The sequence below is a fragment of the Cricetulus griseus genome, chromosome 3 (assembly GCF_003668045.3).
Source record: "Cricetulus griseus strain 17A/GY chromosome 3, alternate assembly CriGri-PICRH-1.0, whole genome shotgun sequence".
Taxonomy (NCBI): domain Eukaryota; kingdom Metazoa; phylum Chordata; class Mammalia; order Rodentia; family Cricetidae; genus Cricetulus; species Cricetulus griseus.
This window is the reverse complement of record NC_048596.1, coordinates 77,999,982-78,021,951: the sequence shown is the minus strand read 5'-3', so window position 1 is coordinate 78,021,951 and position 21,970 is coordinate 77,999,982. Positions and strand designations below refer to the sequence as shown.

The following is a 21,970-nucleotide window of genomic DNA, read 5'->3' as shown; positions in this document are numbered from 1 at the left end:
TCTTGTCCACACAGATTAAGATGAAGCTGATCTTACCCATATGTCCAGGGATGGAACAGGAGCCAGGACCTCAAAGCTGCTTCCTGTTTATCATGGTCGTGTTCAGAAGGAAATGGACCAGTGAGAAACCAGCTCCAAGAAATGTGCTGCAGCTGTTAGAGCCAGTGCAGAGCAACGTGGGGCTGAGATGGAGAGACACAAATGCCACAAACCATCGATGGCGGTCCTGGGTGCAGCTACTCCAAGCGTCATTACCTCGGCACTCACACACACTGACTACTGAATTTATTTGTTTATCTCTGTTCAGTTGGCTTTCTGTTGGCTGGAACTAAGAATTTCTTGACCACTAAATTAGCCCTCTAGTTGCACTCCTCCCTGTCTGTATAAATTAGTGATTATCTTCATTATAAACTTTAAATCAGCTAATGGTCTGGGTTTTGCTATATACAATAGGAATTTTGAAGACAAATAGCCCTGGCCTTTCATGAAGGCTAATATAGGGAGGGGATTCAGCATCTTCTATTTTATTTTCAAATATCCTAAGCATGAGCTTGTGACTACACACTGACAAGGGTGCTGAGAATTTACTGAGTCCTGGCTTCAGGCAGGAAGACATGGCAAAGCCAAGCCATGTCACATGGCCAAAAGTCAAATGCTTCCAAGGATGCTTTATTTTTTACAGAAAACCCACAATACAACTTTTCCCCACCTTTTTACTGTGATAAAAATATATAACACAACTTTTTTTACAAAATTTGACATTAAAAAGGTTTTATTTGTTTTTATTTTATGTATATGTGTGTTTGCCTGAATGTGCATTTGTGCTTGTGCATGGGCACAAGCATGCAGAGCCCATGGAGTCCAGAAGAGGGCATTGGATCCCCTAGAGCTGGAATTACAAAAGGCATAAGCTAATACTATATAGGTGATGGGAACCCAACCAAGGTCCTCTGCAAGAGCAGCCAGTGCTCTTAACCTCTGAGCCACCTCTTCATTCCCAAATTTGACATTTCAATCATTTAACATAGACGATTCAAGGACTTTAACCACATTGACAGTACTGTACCATCTTTACTGCTTTTACTGAACCATTTTTCTGTAAATGTAGCAAAAGTTTTGGAGTAGTGGTGAAAAGCTCCCTGTTACCCTTGCTTTTCAGTCCCTCATGACCTCACTGCCTGCCTCTGGATGATCACCTGCTTTAGGAGGCTCAAATAAGCAACATCTTTTGTGTCAGCATAATGATGTCATCAAGGCTTGTTCATATTATAGCGTGTCTGAACTTCATACATTTTCATGGTTGGATAATATTCTTCGGTATGTATGTGCTACATTGTAGTTATCCAGCCATCAGCAGATAAATACATGCATTGTTCCCACCCTCTGGCTATTTCCATACAGCAACTTTAATTACATTTTATTGATCAGAGTTGTATTATTGGCCTACCTTTCTCTTTAAGGAAGGCTAAAAAAAAAAAATGAAATTTGCTTTCAACTCTAGAAAAAGCACCAGAATCACGATTGGTGTTTTGTTCTTTTTTCCCTCAAGCCCATCTCAGACCAGGTCTTTCAATATGTTAGTCTAACTACCTACAACATGTTGATACTAATCTTCACTTATCTGCACATCCTCAAGAGTTCTGTGTCAGGAGAATGTCTTCTATAAAGTTTTCTTCAGTGACCTCAGTTGCCCTTGAGGGCATTCTTCTATCAGCTCTCTTTGATTGCATAGGTCAAATTCCCAAGAAGCAGAGCAGGAGGCAGGGGTTCTGATGCACTTGATTTATTAAAGGAATAAGGGACCATGGGACAAAGAAAAATAAAGAACAATAATTCTGCAATTGTGGTTTTCTAGAGAGCAGCAACAGCACCCATGAGAACTTGCTAGAAATTAGCATTGTTAAGCATTACCCCCTTTATTGGGAATTTATTGTGTAATAGGCCTTTTAGATAATCCTACCTCATTGATTTGGCTTTTGTCTTAGGTTCCTATTGCTGTGTTAAGTACTTGACAAAAAGCTACTTGGGGAGTGTCTTAGTTAAGGTTACTACTGCTGAGAAGAGACACCATGACCAAGGCAACTTATAAAAGAAAGCGTTTAATTGGGGCTTCACTTACCATTTCAGAGGGAGAGTCCATGGTTATTATGCTGGGGAGCACAGTGGCAGACAAGCACATCACTGGTGTAGCAGCTGAGACCTCACTTCTGATCTGTAAGTTGTAGACAGAGAAAGGGCAAGACTCGGACTGGTGTGAGCTTTTGAAAACTCAAAGCACACACACAGTGATACACCTCCCCCAACAAGGCCGCATCTCCTAATCCTTTCTAAACAGCCCACCAAATGGGAACCAGACATTCAAATATATGAGCCGGTGGGGGCTATCCTCATTCAAACCACCACAGGGAGGAAAGGGTTTATTTCATGTTATAATTTCAGGTAACAGGCCATCATTGAGAAAAGTCAGGACAGGAATCCAAGGCATGAAATCTGGGAGGCAGGAACTAAAGTAGTGAGCATGGAGGTGGCCTACTTACTTGCTTGCTTCCATGACTTGTTAGCCTGCTTCTTATACAACCCAGGACCACTTGCCCAAGGCTGGGCCCTCTCACAGCAGTCATTAATCAAGAAAATACCCCCACATACTTTCCTCCAGGGCAGTCTGATGGTGGAATCTTCTCAGTTGAAGTTCCTCTTCCCAGATAATTCTAGATTTGTATCAAGTAGAAAATACACACACACACACACACACAGAGAGAGAGAGAGAGAGAGAGAGAGAGAGAGAGAGAGAGAGAGAGAGAGAGAAAGAGAGGAGGGAGAGAGAGAGAGAGAGAGAGAGAGAGAGAGAGAGAGAGAGAGAGAGAGGTGGAGGGAAGATTTGCTTTTGAGACAGAGTCCTGGGTTGGCCTCTAACTCACTACATAGCTAAGGATGACCTTGAACTTCTAATCTTCCTTCTTCTACCATCAGAGTGCCCGGTTTATAGGATATTGGATATTGAACTTAGGACTTCCTAAAAGCTAGGCAAGCACAATACCAACTGAGCTTACATCCCCAGCTCCATTGTAGGTGACTCTAATGCCCTTCCTAGTTTAAGAACCACAAGAAAAGGGGATAAAGTCAAGTCTTAGCCTGATCCACGAATGGTATGGAACATATATAGTTCCTCCTTCTGGCAAGATGGCTGTTTTTGCATCCCTGTATCTGCTTCCCTCTAGCTGCAGGCTGTCCCCAAGGGACATGTCATTTCTTGGGCAAGGCAGCTTTCAGAAGCTGACAAAGTTGTCCCAAGAAACGTGGCTGTGGTTTGTAGCAGTCAGGATTAGGATTGTGGTAACATACCAGCTTGGTAAAGGACATCCATCCAACAGCATCTGCTACAAGTATTCTTATTTTCCTAATCATCACCATCTACTCCTTCAGACTGAAGTTCCAGGTGACCAAGAACAATATGCTCTTGCTTGAGTTCACAGTGCCGGTTGCAGGAGTGAAGCTTAATTATTACTTCCACAATTGATGGATTGAGCAAATGCTATTTGAGTAGCTATTACATACTTAGGTCAGAAAATGTAGGTACAAAGAAAACAAATCAACTTCCTCATCAGGAAGATAAGAAAAACACAAAAAACCCACACACACTGAGTGTTCATGTATTCAGGCACGATAAATGCCATGACAGAGTACAGAGTGAGAGGTGAGAGAGAAATATGGGGTGATATTTTAGACAGCACAGTTAGGGAATGATGTTCCTCGATGGTGACATTTGCATTCAGAAGTAAATAAAGTAATGGAGTAAACCACAAGATGTCTACTTTAATTTATGTAAACTAAAAACTACTTTGTTATTGTATATATTTACTTGTATGTGTATATGTACATGTACCTACGTGCACAGGCACATGCCTACCAAAACATGAAATGTGGAAATCAGAAGACAATTTGCAGGAGGATCTTTCCCTCTACCACGTGAGTCCCAGAGATTGAACTCAGGTCATCAGGCTTGGCAGCAAGTATCTTTACCTACTGGACCATCAAGCTATGCACCCATACACACACCCTGCAATTTTTCAGTGAACAGGACATCTCAGGGAAGATAACCCGAGGCATTAGGAATAAAGAGACAGCACAGGAAAGCAGCTGGCATTTCTGTACTGATGAAGAAAGAGGTGGCTGAGAACAGTAGATAGGTAACTTGCTGCTTTTTGGTTTTTAATTAAGTTTTTAATTAACTTTAAACATTTAACAAAGTATGCATGCATAAGATTTAAAACCAAGTAGGCCAGAAAGGGCTGAAATGAAAAGGCAGCTACCTTAGAGTCCCTGATCTTTCTGCCCAAGGGTATTTGCCTAAATATGTCTTCTTTTAACTTATTCCTCCCCACCCCCTCTTCTGCTTCGGTATGGTAATAGGATGTCAGTTCTTTTAGTGACTATTTATTTTATGTGTATTGATGTTTTGTCTGCATGTATGTCTGTGTACTATGTGCATACCTGGTGGCCTTAGAGGCTAAAAAAGAGTATCAGATCCCCTGGAACTGGAGTTACAAATGTTTGTGAGCTGCCCTGAGGGTGATGGGAATTGAACCTGGGACCTCTGGAAGAGCAGACAGTGCTCTTAACTGCTGAGCCTTTCCTCCAGCCCTTATCTTTGCCATTTTTATAAGCTGTCCAGATTCTATATCTACTTTCTTCAGCTAAAGATACATGTCTTGGTTTCTATCTGTAGTGTCACCATACTGCCTTCTACCTTCCTTCTCCAGATCACAGGGTATGATCCTCTAAGCCTCTTAGCCAGATTGTTCCATAGGCTCCCTTCCCTGGAGTCCTTCTGATTGGCAGTAGTCTAATAACATAACACACAATGGACCTGTTAGGTTGTCAATTCTGGATATTCCAAAGTGGAGCTAAAGCACCTCACATTAGTCTAGGCAGATTTCTTGATAGGAATAACACAAAAAGTCTAACTCTAGCTTCCATCTTAAAGATCAAAGCATAGAGAAGGTGTAAGGGTTGACCTTGACTCTCAAATTGATTGGCTTGAGAAGCTCCTGGGGGTTAGTAAATCCCACCCCTAGGTATATCTGTGAGGTCATTTCCAGAGACATCAGCCAAAAGAGGAAGATGTGTTCTCAAGCAGTCCATGGGCTGAGGGCCTGGAGAGATAAACTTGGGGATCAGACATCACAAGGCTTACCCTCCCTCCTTCCCTCTCCCTCTTTTCTTTCCCTTCCCCTTCCTTCCCCTACTTCCTCCCTCTCCCTCCCTTTCTGCTTCCTGGATATCAAGATGTGAGCTGCCCTGGTCTAGCATACTCTCTTTGCATGATTAATTGAAACCTCTGAAACCAGGGGTCAATAGTTCCCTCCCCCTGCCTCCATCAGCTGCTTGGGTGTTATTCTTCCACAGCAATGAGAGTGCTACACAGAAGGCAAAACTTTTTTTCTAAGAATGTAAAAAGGGGCAGATGTGGAAAACACAAAAGCTGTCAAGGACTCCAGTGACTTTTATGTAGGAATTTCAATTCCTTGCTGAGGTCTAATTGCATTTTTGCCTTCTGGTTCCTCAAAATCAGCCCCCATATTCTTATACCACCCTCTCCATTTTCTCAAGCTAGCTCCAGTGAGTTTCTGGTGCTTACAAATACAGTATCTCCTGCTCCTTGGAGAATGAGACTTACGTCATTGTCCCAAGTGTGGTGCTGACTGTCTTATTACAGTGGGCACTCATGATCAATTATTGAACTGAATTAGCTGTTAACAATACTTTCCTAAGTAGAAACCTAATAGATGAGAAAGGCATAAGTAAATATACTTTGACTGTTATCAGCAAGCTAAGAATTCAGTGGAAGAAAAAAACCTTAATAAAAGAAACACACACAAGTTTAAAGCTGCCGGAATGCCTGCTGAGTCTCCTGCCAGATGAGCAGGATCAGAAAGGATCTTGGCAAACACTGAGGAAGCCTCTGGCTTTGACTCTGCGTTTGAACTGGTGAAAGAGCCCTCTAGTGGTGAGAATGAATAATTCTCTCTCGGTCCAGCCGCAGATTCCACACACCCATGTGTACACCTACACACCTCACTGAATGAAAGGCTGAGATCACCCCCTAGTAAGTGAGGTGAAATTATTAGGATCTAAATGACTGGCTCTCTGTCTCTGGCTCCCACTTCAGTCAGGTTCTCTGACTTGTTCCATGTTCTCCCACATTCAAATTAACCTTGGCTCTGGTCAGAGGTTACCAAATATGGTTCTGTGCCACCAAACTTCAGCGCAAAGCTCTATTCTTGGGCATTGCAGCCATTTCTCTTCTGCTCTTTCACTGTGATCATCCTTTTCATCCACCTGAGCACCTAGCCTCTTTTCTCTCAGTAGTCTACCTGGATGCTTGGTTCCATCAGCTGAACATGACATGGTATGTCTGGCCTTCTATCACATATCTGAGGGTGTGAGTCTGGGTCTGCTGTTGTTTCTGCTGAGAATATGGTGAATAGAGTAATGGAGCACACAATTCCCAAGGCCCAAGACCTTCCCCCATCACTGTCTTGCTTCAGAGAGCATCTTTCCTACCTCTGCTGAAATAAGAGAAGAATAAAACAGACCCAGGAATGGCCATTTTGATTATTATTAATTATTTCATGTTATTTAAACTTCTGAGAGGGAGAAGAAAATATCCTTCTATCTTATAAACCCTCCCAGGGAAAGACCAACTTCACCTTCGTCTAACTATATGGCCTTTTAAATTAATAATTATTGAGCAAGGTATGTGTGATAGCCATACTTGCAACCCCAGGCACTGATCCAGGAAGATCAGTTTGAGGCAGCCTGGGTTATATAACAGGCTTGAGACCAGCCTAAACTACATTAAGACCATTTTTAAAAAGTTAATCAATATTATTTGTATTAACAATATAAATAATAGTGATCAAGAACATTACTAATCATGCCTGAGAAGCAAGTTGTCTATATAGAGAAAAAAGACATAAAGTCACTTAAAGGAGGGCTTATGCATCTCCCCACCTTGCCTCTAGGCTCTAGTTAGTTATGGCCCTGGCCCTATGTTTATGTTTCATTTTGTAATATGGCAAATTTTCAGTATAAAATGTGCCACATACATATATGCAACTAAACATGTATAAACAGACAAATCCACATTTTACCTGCATATTCACATTCCTATACACATATCCATGCATGCGCACAGCTGTGTTTATATAAAACATGATCACATGACTCCAGAAACTGCACCATACAGATGTATACATATATTGACACATCTACTTTATGTCTACAACAACCTCACAGGCATTAGGAAATCACCACAAAATTGATCATAGCACTCACTCACACATAGTCACACTGTTACTATACATGAAAACCTATATGTGCACATGGATGTGTATATAACACCAAGAAACAAATCTTCAAGTGACATTAGCATGAAAATAAAAACCTCAAAGTGACAAAAGGGTTGTAAGCCAAATCTGAGACTTTTTCGGTATATTGTCCTTACTCAGTTACCTGAATAGAAGCTCTCAGACAGCCAGAGATGGCACCACAGGGAATGAATGTGTGCCTACGATTCCCTTCCATTATATGTTTGTCCAGTTAAATAACACTCAAATATGACAGCTGGTTGTGGGCACATCTCAGAGGTTTGCAGAAACAGCCCAGTGCAGCCTCAGCTCCAAACACCCAACTGAGTATCAGTACTTGTCATGCCACAAGAAAATAAATGGTCAGAGCAATTTGGTGGAGTGCCTGAAGTCATCTTAGTGTGTCCTTATCTATATGCTAGAACATATGGAACTGGAAAGCTGGTCTGTGCCGGTTCTTTTCAGCATTCACTATTTCTGAGGGAAAGAACTCGCAGGTGTGTAATGGCATTTGTGCTTTAGGCTAGCAAGGAACCAAGACCTAATTACACCTGCATCCAGGTCTGACTTAGAAGATGTTAACAAGTGAACAGCACTATGGCCTTTGGAAAGAGGCTGACATTTTCAATACTCTCCCATCCTGAATCCACCACCCCCTTAAATGTAAAAGTGTTAAAATATTTAACAAGTGTATTCAGAGACCAAACCCTTACATCCTTTCATCCAAGGCCCCTGATATATGAACAACAGTCTAGGTACATTTAGCCTCTTCAGCACTTTAGAGGTATATGTTCATATGTATATGAATGGTTTCTGGGTCTGATGTGAGCACGCTGTCTCCTGTGTAAACCCGAGCTCCGGAGAGAGGAGGGTAGACATATTGGTTTGTTTTCTGAGGAACAAAATTGAGACAGATACACATCAGACGTTTTGCCCACCCAAATGAACCGTCAGTCAGAGCTTCCCATCCTTTTAAGAAGATTAGATCTTTCCTAGCTTCTGTCTCCCCAGTGGACTTCCGCAGCAAAGAGCAAAGTTGCCTGGTTCATTGGGCTCAGGGATGAGGAGGAGGGTTGATTAGAGAATGCTGCGTTGGGTGGGCGCTGAGAGAACCCGCGCACCAGAGTGCGCTGTGGGTTTCTTTCCCTGGCCCTTGTCCTTAACCCTTCCCTCTGAGGAGCGGGATCCTCAGTGCTGCAGTACCCTGGGGCCCTGTTTCGAACTGCCTTGGGCTCCCGAAACTTTGCTAAGGGTGCGGGCTCGAGTACGCGGAGCTGAGCTGGCTGGCTGGTTCCGGGAAAGCACTAGGGGAGTGTTAGCAACCCTTGGCATCCCAGGTCCCCAGCCTAGAAGCTAGAAGAGCTAGGGTACAGCCGCAGAAGGGAGCTGTCCCTTCAGCACCGCGGACCTCCAACGATCCTGCATCGGGAAGAGGGAGGCTGGGCAACAGGCGAGGAGCTGTCCGTTCAGCACCACGGACCTCAGCCTTCCCAAGCAAGCGGCCGGCCCCCGCCCCAGGACTCTCCCTTTTCTCCAGTTTGCGCGGGGGTGTCGAGAGCAGGCGGAGAGCTTTCCTGGGAGGCTGGGGAAGCAGTGAACACTCTTCTCAGCGACTCGCCTCCCAGCAGAGCTATTTTTTGCCATCCGCCCTCACTCCCGGCACACGCGCTCGCACACACGCACGCACGCGCGCACACAGACACACAGACACACACACACACAGACACACACACACACACACAGACACGCACACGCTCACACACCAGACCTCTCTGGGTTTCTTTTGCCTTGACTCTCCTGGAGCTGTGAGGAACCAGGCGCATCTCAAATCGAGCCGGCAGCTCCAAGCTCCGAAGCCATGCCCAGCACAAACCCTCGTCCCCACCAAGCTCCTAAGGAATGAAAGCAACCCAGGAATCCTCTGACCGCAGCAGTGATGTGGACCAACCCCCTGGAGCCTGCACCCTCCCGAGGGCCATAGAGGACTCAGGGAATTGGAGAGAGCTCAAGACAGGAAATCCCAGCTTTCCCAAAGTCCCTGTGGATGCTGACAAAAGGAGATCCAGCTTTTTGGAAGAGGCCGTCCTAGGTTACCCAGCTGCAGAGTGATTCTCTCCTCTGGCACTGAATCTCCCCCTCCAACCCCCAGCCGTTCAGAGTACCATGAAGAATTATGAGGATGTGTGACAGAGGTATCCAGATGTTGATCACCACTGTAGGAGCCTTCGCAGCTTTTAGTTTAATGACCATTGCAGTGGGCACGGACTACTGGCTATATTCCAGAGGTGTGTGCAGGACTAAATCTACAAGTGACAATGAAACCAGCAGGAAGAATGAAGAAGTAATGACCCACTCTGGGTTGTGGAGGACCTGCTGCTTGGAAGGTACTTACAAATTCCTCTCACTGGCTCTGAATGCTTGGCTTCTAATGTCCTGATGTGTGTTTGAGGGAAATAGAGGCAGTGGAGAGAAAAAAAACAGTTGAAATTGTTTTTGAAAATGTCCACACTATGTTTCCACTGAGGCTTGTGCTGTGTGGATGGAAGGGTTGGGTCTTGTTGATTGTTTTTGGTCTAAGCTAAATGTGATGCGATTTTGTAACACTTTAAGCAGCTTCTGCAGTTGGGAAATCTTCTAATCCCAAATCTCTAGGCATGCTGTGCACTGCTTGGATCTCTGTCTAGAGAAGGAGACTTTGGATTTCTTTAATTGCATTTCAGTGATCTGGGATCATTAAGGAATGGAGGGAAGGAAGATAGGAAGTGATGAAGGAGATTAAGGGGGGCTGATCTGACTTGGGACATTCCAATCTGCTTTTGTTTTTTCTTTTTCTTCAATAAAATCTTAGCTTCTCCTGAGTTTGGTCTGATTAGACATTGTCATGAACTTCCTTTGCCAACTGGTACTAGGGAACAATATGTAAACCCCGACTCTCACACCCCCATATCTAAGGAAAATTTCATTATGAATAAGTGTTTCATTATTTGGGATCAAAATAAAACTGAAGTCTTGGTGTTTGCTATCCACCTGACTTCATTCATAAATCACTCCCATAACCAGCAAATGTATCTCCTTGACATTTAGAAGAGACTAACTCTAAGAATTGCAGCTCCTTGTTTCTAATTTTAAAAATTAGAGGATTTGTTCTAAATAGTAATGAGGAGGGCAGGCCAATTTTAGAATGGGGAGCTCTTATGTAGCCTATGTCACTACTAAACTTGCTTCACCACATGAAGAATGACTGTCAGCTTCACTAGACAGTGTCTGGATATCACAAGGAGTGAGAAAAAGAAAGAGGAAAATCAAAGCTCTGTGAACCTGTTACCTGAGGGAGACACTAGATTAAAGGGGCAGTAAGAAGGGTTTTTATTTGGTTGGTTGGTTGGTTGGTTGGGTTTTGTTATTTCTCTGGGTCACAGGGAATCAGTGAAGTTTATCACAGTGATAGTCAAGAAAATAGGGGCTTCCTCCCCCTCCCTCCCATTTGCTGTTGGTTCTCTCCACCCATATTCTCTGTGGCATTTCTCAGGGTTTCTTGGGAACTCGGATTTATGTAAATGATTTAGGAAATCATGCTATGACATCACTTGCTAGTGTAATATTGCATCATTCTCTGGCCTCCTTCCCACGTCCTGATGCTCTGAACTCCCCTGACTATAGCGCCACTACGGTCGATTCTGTTTCCAACACATATTTGCAACTGGTGGGAAATTCAGGAGGGAAAGGGCTTCCTTTGTGAAGTGAGAATCAATGTGAAGTTAGAAAACCCAAGCAATGCTGCAAATGATCTCTATACACTTAGCTAAGACATTTGTCCTTTTCAACTCTCAGTTAACCCAAGAAGTGATTGATTTGGAATTGATAGTTTGGGGCCAGCACTACTCAAGCTTACACTGTTTCTGTCAGTGTTCTGATACAAATTCTAAAATGACTCTTTCCTAAACATCGTGAAGAATCTATCTAGCATTTGTGGCTATTTCTGAGCATTTGCAGCTGGGTAGCAAGAGGTCATTCACCTTGGGGAAATTCCATCTTTTCCTTTGATGTATTGGTAATAGTGGATTAAATCAGTTTTCTCAATGCTGTGATTTGGTAGAAGTGATGATGCCTACATACTCCAAAAAAGCTGATGCCCCTCTCCAGCCAAAACCATATATCAGCTTTAGTCATTTATAGTCATTTTACCTCATGGAATTATTTTGGAAATGTAAAATTAAACACAAGTATTGACAAACCTCACTGTGCCCTATTTATTTAACAGTCTGTCAGAATCAGGGCCTGAGTTTTTGGAACCTTTTCTCAAAGCCTCCTAAAGAGTTTTCTCTTCTCTTCAACATGCTACTCTGTGCCTACAGTTCATGCATGGGACCAGAGTTCCAAGTGTCATATAGGACACTGGGATAAATAAGAAAGAAAATTTAGAATGAATTACATGGATTGAAGATGTGTTCTTGGGCAAGTCAATTCTTTTGAGAAAACTTGTTAGAGTCTTCCTATAGTTTTTCTAAACTACATTTTACATTTTTGCGGCACTCCATTCAGTAAGTTACACAAACCAATATGGATCTGAACAGTTTTTACCATCTAGATGGGTCTGGCTAAAATTTGAAGCCAGGATTCTTCTTAATGGACTGAATACACCAAGTGTTCAAGGAATTTGTAAGAGTCTGTTTTCTGCATGATAAGAAGCATGCAGCAGCCAGCATACACCCTGAGATTTCCATCCTCTGTGAGGATGAAGATAAATACATCTCTATTCACTAGCTCCTGTCTATCTCAGAACTGCAACATCCTCATCTTCTGGTCCTTCAAACATCACAGGACTTATGAAGAGAGTGTTATAGACCAATTTTTTCTTACACATAATTTAAAAGAGTCCTGTTTTCATACGTTAAGAGCCATAAGACAATGTGGCTATTTTTCCTCAAATAAGGGAATACTCTGGGTTGGGGGGGAGCATGCCAGCTGTCTGCAAACATATGAAGGGCTGTCATTTGAAAGAGAGATTTAAAATCTATGTGGTCTCAAGGAAATTGATGAGGGAGCTAAAGTAAAACAGGTTTTACCTAAATATAAATAATTACCTAGTGTGGGGTAGGAAGCTTCCAGAGGTGGTGAGTCCCATAACAGCAAAGTATTCACAGCTAAAAGAATATAATACAATTGTCCCCAAACTTGGCTAGTCATTGGAGTCTCATGAATAGTTTTTTTTTAATGGATTATTAAGCTCCACAGCTACATTTCACGCCTCCATAGATCTGTGGTGGATCCCTGGGATCTAAATTTCCTAAAAACCCTCCAAGCAATTATAACATCAGAGCCAGAATGTAATGAATGTTTACAGTGGTCTGGGATGATATGAGGACCACAGAACTCAAAGAGATGGTTACTTCCTTTTGACATCGCCATGAACCAACAGAGTGATGTTTATCCTATATACTATATACTAGTACTGGCTTCAAAATTTTGAAAACTTGGGTCTTTCATCTTCGGGTGAGCGCAGGGGTGCAGGTATTGTCATTACTTTCACCTTACAGGTGAGGACACTGAGGCTCAGAGAAGTTCCATAATTTGCCCAAGGTCATACACCTTAAGCTGGCAGGCAGTACTTAGGCTAAGACTTGCAGCTTCTCAGGGTGTTGCTAGAGAGCCTCAGTTCATGCTCCAGCAGCTGATTTGCTGCCCGTAGAAATATTGACTTTCAAGAATGCCCAGACACATGGTTTTTTTCCATTCAGAAGTCTCAGATCTGAAAACATTCAGCTTGTCTGTGCATCGATGGAAGGGACACAGGAGCCACCAGACAAGAACAAACTGAGAGCAGCAAAAGATGCACTTTGAATGAGAAAGCAATCAACCTATGCAGAGACACTCACAGTGAGAAACCCTAGCGATTGCCTGACTCATCATCTGGAAAGCAGGCAAGGCATTCACACAGTCCCCACCTGCTGCATGTTTTCAAAGGCAGCATGGGAATTTGAATGCAAATGTGTTCAGTAGGCATCTCTGTCATTAAAAACAAAAAACAAAAGACAAACTGCTGAAGCCCTAGATCCAAGCAAAGCAATGCATTTAGATCGTGGAGAGACCACTACTCTAACAGTGAAGAAACCCAGGTGCTAATCACATATCTGTCCCTAATAGTCATATTAATTGTTCACGCCGCTTTCTTCCCTTGGACCTCAGTTCTAAGGTAAGAACTTTAGATGAGATTAAGAAGTCATAAATCCAACTGTCCATGTGGCCTAGGTAGGTCAGGTGAAGTGTGAAGAAAGACTCTCACACTCTTTCACCTCAGCTGTATGGTTGACAACAACAGTACATTTAGGAAGATACATGATGACTAGAATTTTGTCTCAATGTGGGGGCAATAGAGGATAGTAGGAGACTGTACCAAGCTGGAGAGACCATCTAAACATCAACTTAGTTGACCTGAATTTAGTTTGACTCTGGGGACATGTGTATCAAGTGTGTGCTAATATATCAGGTAAAGAAGAGCCAGGCATGGGGCAGCGAAAAGGCTCAACAGGTAAAGTGCTCATTACACAAATGTAAGGGCTGGAGTTCAGATCCACACACACACACACACACACACACACATGCCATGCAAGTGCTGAGTGGTTAAGGCAGGCTACCTGTAATCCTGGCAAACACAGGGGTTTCTAGACTAGTTGAATCAGAAAGCTCCAGGTTCAGGAGAGAGACCGTGACTCAGCATATAAGGTGGAGAGCAATTGATAAAAAAAAAAAACAAAAAACAAAAAAAAAAAAAACACCCACTTCAGACTTCAGCTTCCACATGTGCACACACATACCTGTATACACACAAGCACACACACAGGCAAACACACATACATAACCTGATATACATACATGCATACATACCATATACATAAATACGGAAAGAAGAAAAAAGATCAAAGAAAATCAGGCATAAAAACCACTTGAATTTTAAAATGCAAGCAAATAGTTCACCTTTCTAAAAACATGGACTCATCCATGCTGTAGTTACATTGCAGCTCAATTTTGTCCACAGGTTGCCAGTTTTGAGCCCTAAAAATTACCTAAATGACCTTTTAAAGCAAATTTCTGATATTTTCATACTCAGTGCGTGAATTACTCTTTATAACTCATTAAAAGGGCTTTGGATATTAAGAAAAGAAAGCTCACTCTGAACTACAGCTCAGGGGACTTAAAATCGTGGAAAGGAAGTTCAGTAAACTGCTGTTTCTGCTGCAGATGGGCCTGAATGACACCAAACATCTGGCTGAAAAACTGAAAATAAAAATTAGCCAGTCATTAGAAGTTCCCCCATATTTCCAAATCTGCAGATGGTTGGCTTGTTCATCCAGATGGGGTTCCAGCTTTATTTATGTGTTCAGAATCCTTCAGGGAAGTCACAAAGATGCAGTTGAGTATATCCTGTGTGCCAAGCCCTGTGCTAGGCACCTTCAGACACGTCAATGCCCATTTTTCATATCATATATCAGCCAGCAGAAGGCAAACTCTGTAAAGTCCTGGGGTCTTGTTTTGGAGGCACACTGCTATATCCCTAGAGATTAGAAATAGCCACTTCTGCTTCTTCATTCCTAGATATCACATGGCATCCTGTCATCTCATCTAAGCCATGGCCCAGAAGAAGCTAGAGTTCTTCCTGACTTTCTACTCCTGGAGTTTATGGTCCTTACCATGCTTTTTTCCTCCTCACCCATAACACCCAAGAGCCAAAAGCAAGAAAAAAATGGGCCAGAGTCACAAGGCAGGATGCCAGCAAGTGAGCTCAGTTGTGCCTGTAGGATAAGTTAGGATTGGGTAGGTGGTAGAGGTCATAACAGGAGCACAAATAACACACTTTTGTGCTGTGTCCACATAGTCATAATGTTTTAGATAGAGATGCTTCCCTTAGTGCTGACAGACAGCACATGCTCAAAGTCCCTCACCAGCCATCCTACCCATTCCTGAGACCTCCTGGGACTTCCTAAGACCCATCAAGTAAAGAGTAAAGCCCACCAGGTATTGGTTGCCTTGGTACAAATGTGACCGATTTGGCTGGTAGAGAAACTAATGCTTGGAGGCCCAGTCACTGCCACAGTAAATGGCATCCAGGTAGGAAGTAGGACCCACCTGACCACTGCTACCTGTTGGATCATGACCCTGTTTCAGCCATGGAAACCATCCATTTTGTGGGCTGGTCTTGTGCTCAACTGAAGGCTCAGCATTTCTCCCCAGCTGTGCTCTGATTGTTACAAACCCTCAGGCACGGGCATTGGTGGCGCACGCATGCCTTTAATCCCAGCGCTCAGGAGGCAGAGGCAGGAGGATCTCTGAGTTTGAGGCTAGCCTGGTCTACAGAGCAAGTGCCAGGATAGGCTCCAAAGCCACAGAGAAACCCTGTCTTGAAAAAAAAAAAAAAAGCAAAAATCCTTCAGGCATCTTCTTTCTGCCTGATGCACAGCATCCTGTCTTCTTGATCTGTGGTTCCATCACAGGCAGTAAAGGCTTCTATTAGTTTTATCACTTGAAATTGTGTGTGGTGGAGTACAATACAGACCACTCACTCACGTAATAGTGACCAATGTGGGCTATTGGTACTAAGTGTTGAGGAAAAAAAACTATAAGGAACCAAGCAAAATGATGCCACGTTCTTCTCATGGTCTTACAAAGCAGTGAACAGTTTCACCTAAGAGACTGATCCTCTGAGGGACTGGACTTTTGTTTAGATTTTGTTTCTTAAAGAAGTAGACTCAGATCTAGTAACTGTATGTTTATTTAGTTCAAAAATTGGTGAAGTGAACGTAAACTTTTGTCCAGTAACAGTGCAAATGATTCCTGGTCAAAAGAAAAGGTACCCCCAAATAAATGGCTTGCACTTCCCAGCATGCCAATCTGCTTTTACATATAACTTTATAGTCTTATTTCAGAATTTTGTTACCTCCTCTGTTGAACCAGTTTTATGATTCTGTTCGCTCCCTTACTGTTGAGTTGAATAAAACTTGACATCATCTGACTATGTAAGTTAGGAGAAATGTGTTCTTTATAGTTTGAGAATTATACTTTGCAACACTGAAGCCCTTCCTTACAAATGAAAACAGTGTTCATGTGGTTAAAGAGAAGCCTTAAAACAAAAATCACAAGGTTGTTTTCTTTCCCTCTGTCTTGTAGGCCTAAGAGACACTGTTCTACTGAAGAAACAAGCTTGACTTTAGTAAGAGCTCAGGGAGTCTAGTGTAACAGCAAAGATCTGGGACCCAGTGGGCCTGGGTTCTTGCCTAGGTCCTATCTTTCAGTGAGTGTGAGATCTCGGAGATAGCTTTACCTCTGGTTGTCTCCTTATCAGTTGCATTACTTTGCAAATGCTTTCACCAAAACAATGTTATTGACAGAAGCAACTTAGGGGAGAAAAAGCGTATTTTGGAACACGTATTTCTGTTGATGGAGGTTTCTGTCCTGCCTGGTCCCACAGCTATTTAGACGCAAATAAACACACTGAGTCTTATATTAATTATAAACTGTTTGGTGGATGGCTTAGGCTTCTTACTGTCTAGCTCTCTCTTAATTATTAACCCATAACTACTAATCTATGTACGTCCACATGGCCTTATCTTACCAGAGAATGCCCGGTGTCCTATCTTCCTGGTAGCTACATGGCATTTCACTGGCAACTCACTCTCTGCGTTCCTCTTCCTAGCTTTCTCCTAGTCTGGTAGACCTGCCAATACTTCCTGCCTGGCCACATCCTACCTGTTCATTGATCAAAACAGCTTTATTTGTCAACCAATAAGAAAACCATATATTCACAGCATACAAAAGGACATCTCCCATCAAGTTTCAGAGCATTCCCTCTGTCTGTCATTTGCTTGGCCCCATGTGTTTAGGCAGGACATCAGGGCAGTGGAAACACGTAGCAGAGAACAGCTGTTTGTATCACAGCAGACGGAAGTACAGAGCAGCAGCAACCAGGAACTAGAAATCACCTTCAGAGGCCTACCCCCAGTGACTTGCTTCTGCCAGGCAGAGGTCCCAAGCTTCCAAGGACTCCCCAAATGGTGCCCCCTGCTGGGGAGCAAATATTCAGAATATATGCCTAGAAGCATTTAAGCATGACACCTCCTGTCAAAGGTAGGAGCATTTTTTCAACCACTTCCCTCACATTTTCTATGGTTCTGTCAATAATATGTTGACCACTAGTTCTTGATTCATTCATGTCAGAGTATTTACTTGCTTTAGGATGGTGAATTGGCTTTCTTATGCCAGTGCTCTTTTATCCCAATACTTGTGGTCTTTCAGGAAGTTCCCTTGGGCTCCTAGAAGAATTGTTACCGATACACAAGGACATGTAAGGAAAAGAGAGGCTAGGATACCTGCTGAGGCTGCATAGCCAAACATTTGCACATGTATCAACCTCAGCAAGGAGATGAAGGCAAAACAACCACGTTGAAAGTGTGCATGACAATGAGGATGAACTGGTTTTGGATGATGAGGTTCTTTGAGTTGAATGAAGCTTGGGAAGAAAGATGCCCATTGGCTGAAAAGCCCTTGGCCCATTGCACGATACTTGTAAGCAAGTCACACTCCCTGATTGTCTTGACCTTGGGGTCCAGCAGGGGCTGAATGCCAACCCCCACTCCACTCACCAGCCATGCACCTTCCTGCAGAATTGAGTCTATCTAGTGGGAGGAGAGTCTTTAAACATAGTTACATGGTACTCGGTTGGCAACTGCAGTCTTGGCAGCATGGGGCTCAGCCAGTAGTAGGAGCCAACATGAGATGAGAAAGCACAGTTCAAAGTTAGATATTTCACAACAAAGAAGCATGTTATTGGGAAGGGACCCTAGGATCCTCCAACAACCAATGCCTGTGCCTTCGTAAGAGAGCCAACCTGTGAGGCCTCACCACTCAGGCATTAGCCAGACAAGCAGTAACTATAATGAGCTAAGTAAGAGAAGCATAGACCTCTTCTCTCTTTGTGCTCTGGACATGGTTCCTTAAGGGGAATGGAATTGTTGTCATTGGGAAACATAGACTATCTCCTCAAAATTGGGAGCCATTGAAAGATCTATCATCATACCCATCCTCTCTCTCTCTCTCTCTCTCTCTCTCTCTCTCTCTCTCTCTCTCTCTGTGTGTGTGTGTGTGTGTGTGTGTGTGTGTGTGTGTGTGTGTGTGTGTCTATGAAGGAAAATTCAGGGTTTGACTAGCTTTTGCCTCTAAATCATGCAATGATTAACCATGTCTAGAAGCTCTCCACCCCTAGACAGCTCTGCAAGGCAGATTTTCTTGTGGTCCTATATCCTCGGTCACACGAGGTGGCCTACCTCCAGGGAACAGGCCCCTTCTTCCTGGCATTTCTAAGCAGGGGAGATACTGCTAGTGAGCCTGTGGGATCCACATGCTTCCAAGAAAGGAGGAGAAGAATGGGCTATGACTATCGCTGAAGGGAGTCATAAGAAAGCAGTACAAATAACTGCTGACACTTAGCAATCACCTTCCCTATGCAAAGTGACCAGTTTTGTGTCAGGCTGTGTACTCATTTTCCTGGCCATCCCCTGAACATTTGTTTATTTATTTAACAGCAGACATACACGATTTGAACAGTGTTCTAAGTAAGCACTTAATAAACACTGTTTTTTACAGAAAATGGATATTACTGTTATCTGCATTTTATAGATTTCCACACAGAGCTGAGATGCAAGTCCTCCCCATCTGCCGCCTCTCATTAATTATGCGCTAGGCACTTGGATATGCAGTATAAACAGGATCAGCTGATGATCCTAAAAGCCAGTCTACTGTTAGCCATTCTGTGCCACCAGCAAGGAGACAGAGGCTCAGAAAGACAAGGTAGTTTGCACAGAACCACCGCACTGGGAGCTGGTAGAACTGGGATACAAGGCCCTGCCCTAACCTCAGCATTGCCTGTCTCTAATTAAAAGCCCAGACCTGGCAGAATAGGTTTCATCCCACCTGCTCTGTCAGGGAAAGCCTGATGTCAGTCACTAGCATACAACTATCCAATAGCTGCAAATATCATGAGAAGTCATTATTCTGGGGGCTGACGACATGGTTCAGTCAGCAAAGTGCTTGACACTCAAGCAGGAGGACCTGAGTTTGAACCAACAGCACCCTGGTTGGGGAAGCCAGGAGTAATGGTACAAACTTGTAACAACAGTACTGGGGAGGTAGAAACAGGTGGCTCCTAGAACTCACTGGCCAAGTAGTCTCTCTGAGATGGTACAATCCAGGTTCCATGAGAGACCCTATTTCAAAAATATGAGTGATAAAGGGACAAAGAGAGATAAAGAAGGATACTTTGATATCGCCCTCTGGCCACCACACCCACACATGCACACACTTGAACATATACACACGTGTCACACAGACAAGCATAATGTTAAGAGTTGCCAATTTTGATTGTAAATCCAGAAGGAAACACCAAGGAAAAGAAATGGTAAAAAACCATCAGGGTTTCAGCACCATAGGACTCGGCTATGAAGAAACGCCTCGTCCCCAGACCCAATGCCATTTTCCCTTTAAAAGACAGCAGGCATGGTTTGGAAGTAAGAAGCCCAAGGAGACTGACCAGATTCAGGGCACAAACAGTGAACCACCTCCTACTGCTTCCACACTGGAGCTGGAGACTTATTAAGTTGGAGATACTATTAGGTTCACGACTGTCCTCTTTTCTGGGGGATTAAACTTTGGGCACATCACTGACTTGACAACTTTGGGCTTTAAATGCTATGTCAGGCATGGATCAGTGATTCAGCCTTTGGACAGTTTTTTATGCAGTACTTGGAGGGGTTCAGCCATCTTTGAGTAGTAGCAGATGGACAGCAGACCAATATTTACTACCAACCTTGATTCTTACTGATCTTGGACAAGAATGAGCCCAAAATGGGCAGCTGGGGCGAGACTGAGGGTAGGCAAGTCCTAACACCATCATTTTCACTTTTAATTTGAATGTTAGAAGAAATATTATCCAAAAATTCTAGCCTCCACATTCCAATGAATCACCAGCTTAGCCCTGAGCTCAGAATGTGGTATATGCTCACTATATATGGGTTAACTTCATCCCAGGCAGGAGAATAATTTGATTACCTTAAGCTTCTAGTGAGCCTATGCTAATCCCCAACAGTGGCTGAACATTTTTTGTTAGACAGGCTGCCCACAAGCCTCGTGTCTCCCCCACCTCCCATCACCAGCACTGGGTTTACAGGTGTATACCACTGTGTCCTGATTTCATGTGGCTGCTGGAGATCCTCACGCTTATGCAGCAAAAGCTTTGTCCACTGAGCCATCTCCCAGGCCTAGATGTTTGATTTATAAGTTCCTATGAACCACCTTCTTAATAATACATCTAGAACCCCAGCCACGAGGACTCATAATCCAGCAGCCCACAGTCTGAGAGGCATAACTTTCCTGACTCTACCATCTCCATATCATCATCTGCTATCTTCTCTCTTGTCCTGGGGTGTTACACTGTGCTCCAGCAGTCTCATCTTCAATTTCCCCCAATACTCTGGGTGCAAACTTGGGGAAGGAAAAAAGAAAAGTCATTCTGTGTGGATATATTGCATACAAACCCAGCAGCCACTGTTTCTGTTCCCTGTGCCTAAGAGTCTCTCTGTATATTTGTTACCTGCACATATAGGGGCTGGAGTCACCTCCACTCTGCATCCTGTAGCATGTGCTGTTGGGAATTGTGCATTTCTATCCTGAAAATACAATGATACCTGCCCATTAAACTAAAGTTATTCTGGCAATCAGAGGTAACTATAGTGGGACCTCCCATCATCTCATTCACAACAAACTCTCCCATCACCAGCAGAAATTGGTTCTGGATTGGAGCAGTCAGTATAGACATGTTTACTATGGATCCTCTCAACTCCTTGAAAAATGTGAGACAATTAGCTGTTTGTCAGTGGAACATCTGTATTATAAAGTAGTTCTGACTTTTCTCTTTCCAAAGCATTACATTTTACCAAAGAGGAATCTGGTTTGTGATCAAAATGCTCTAAGCATTTATAGAAAAAAAGAAAAAAACTCAATCAAGAGGTAATGGTGCTAGGCTGAGTTAAAGGTCTGCTCTTCAGGGTTACAATGGCCTCTTTCTGCTTTCTCACTCTGGTGAGTGATGGCTGCACTCCTGAGTGGTGGGTTGTGGCCAGGACTGGAGTAATAAAGGCTGAACTATGGAAATCAGTCTGAAGCCCTTGTTATGAACATCAAAGATGATTGTCCAGTTAGAGTCCCTGGGGCTCAGCTGTAAGGACACCTGACTGGCTTTAGAAAGAAAGAGTCCAAGCCTAACGTAGGAAGGTATGCTAGGGGAAGGTGTGGGGGGGGATTATATGGGGGAACTCTTAGATGCCATGGTCAAGGTAGGCTTCATTGAGATGGTGATAGTGAAATCAAAATGGAATCGAGGTGAAAAAACAAGTCAAGTGGCTGTGTGAGGAACGGCATTCCAGGTGGGAGGGACAGCACCTGCAAACACTTAGAGTCCAAGGAGTCCAGTGTGGCTAAGAGAAGGAGAGAAGCAGATTAACTCGGGGCACTGGAGTCCAGCTCACACAGGCCCTGGATTCAGAGCCAGGAAGGAA

The 21,970-nt window shown here is 43.4% G+C and overlaps 1 protein-coding gene across 1 annotated transcript in view; it reads left to right on the top strand.

Annotated features, from left to right (window-relative positions):
• The first annotated feature begins 9,543 nt into the window (after positions 1-9,543).
• Cacng3 (calcium voltage-gated channel auxiliary subunit gamma 3) overlaps positions 9,544-21,970 on the top strand; it is a 94,089-nt gene continuing 81,662 nt past the window's right edge. The window contains exon 1 of the mRNA XM_027410281.2: positions 9,544-9,754. Coding sequence (XP_027266082.1) covers positions 9,544-9,754 — 211 coding nt within the window. The remainder of the gene's footprint in view (positions 9,755-21,970) is intronic.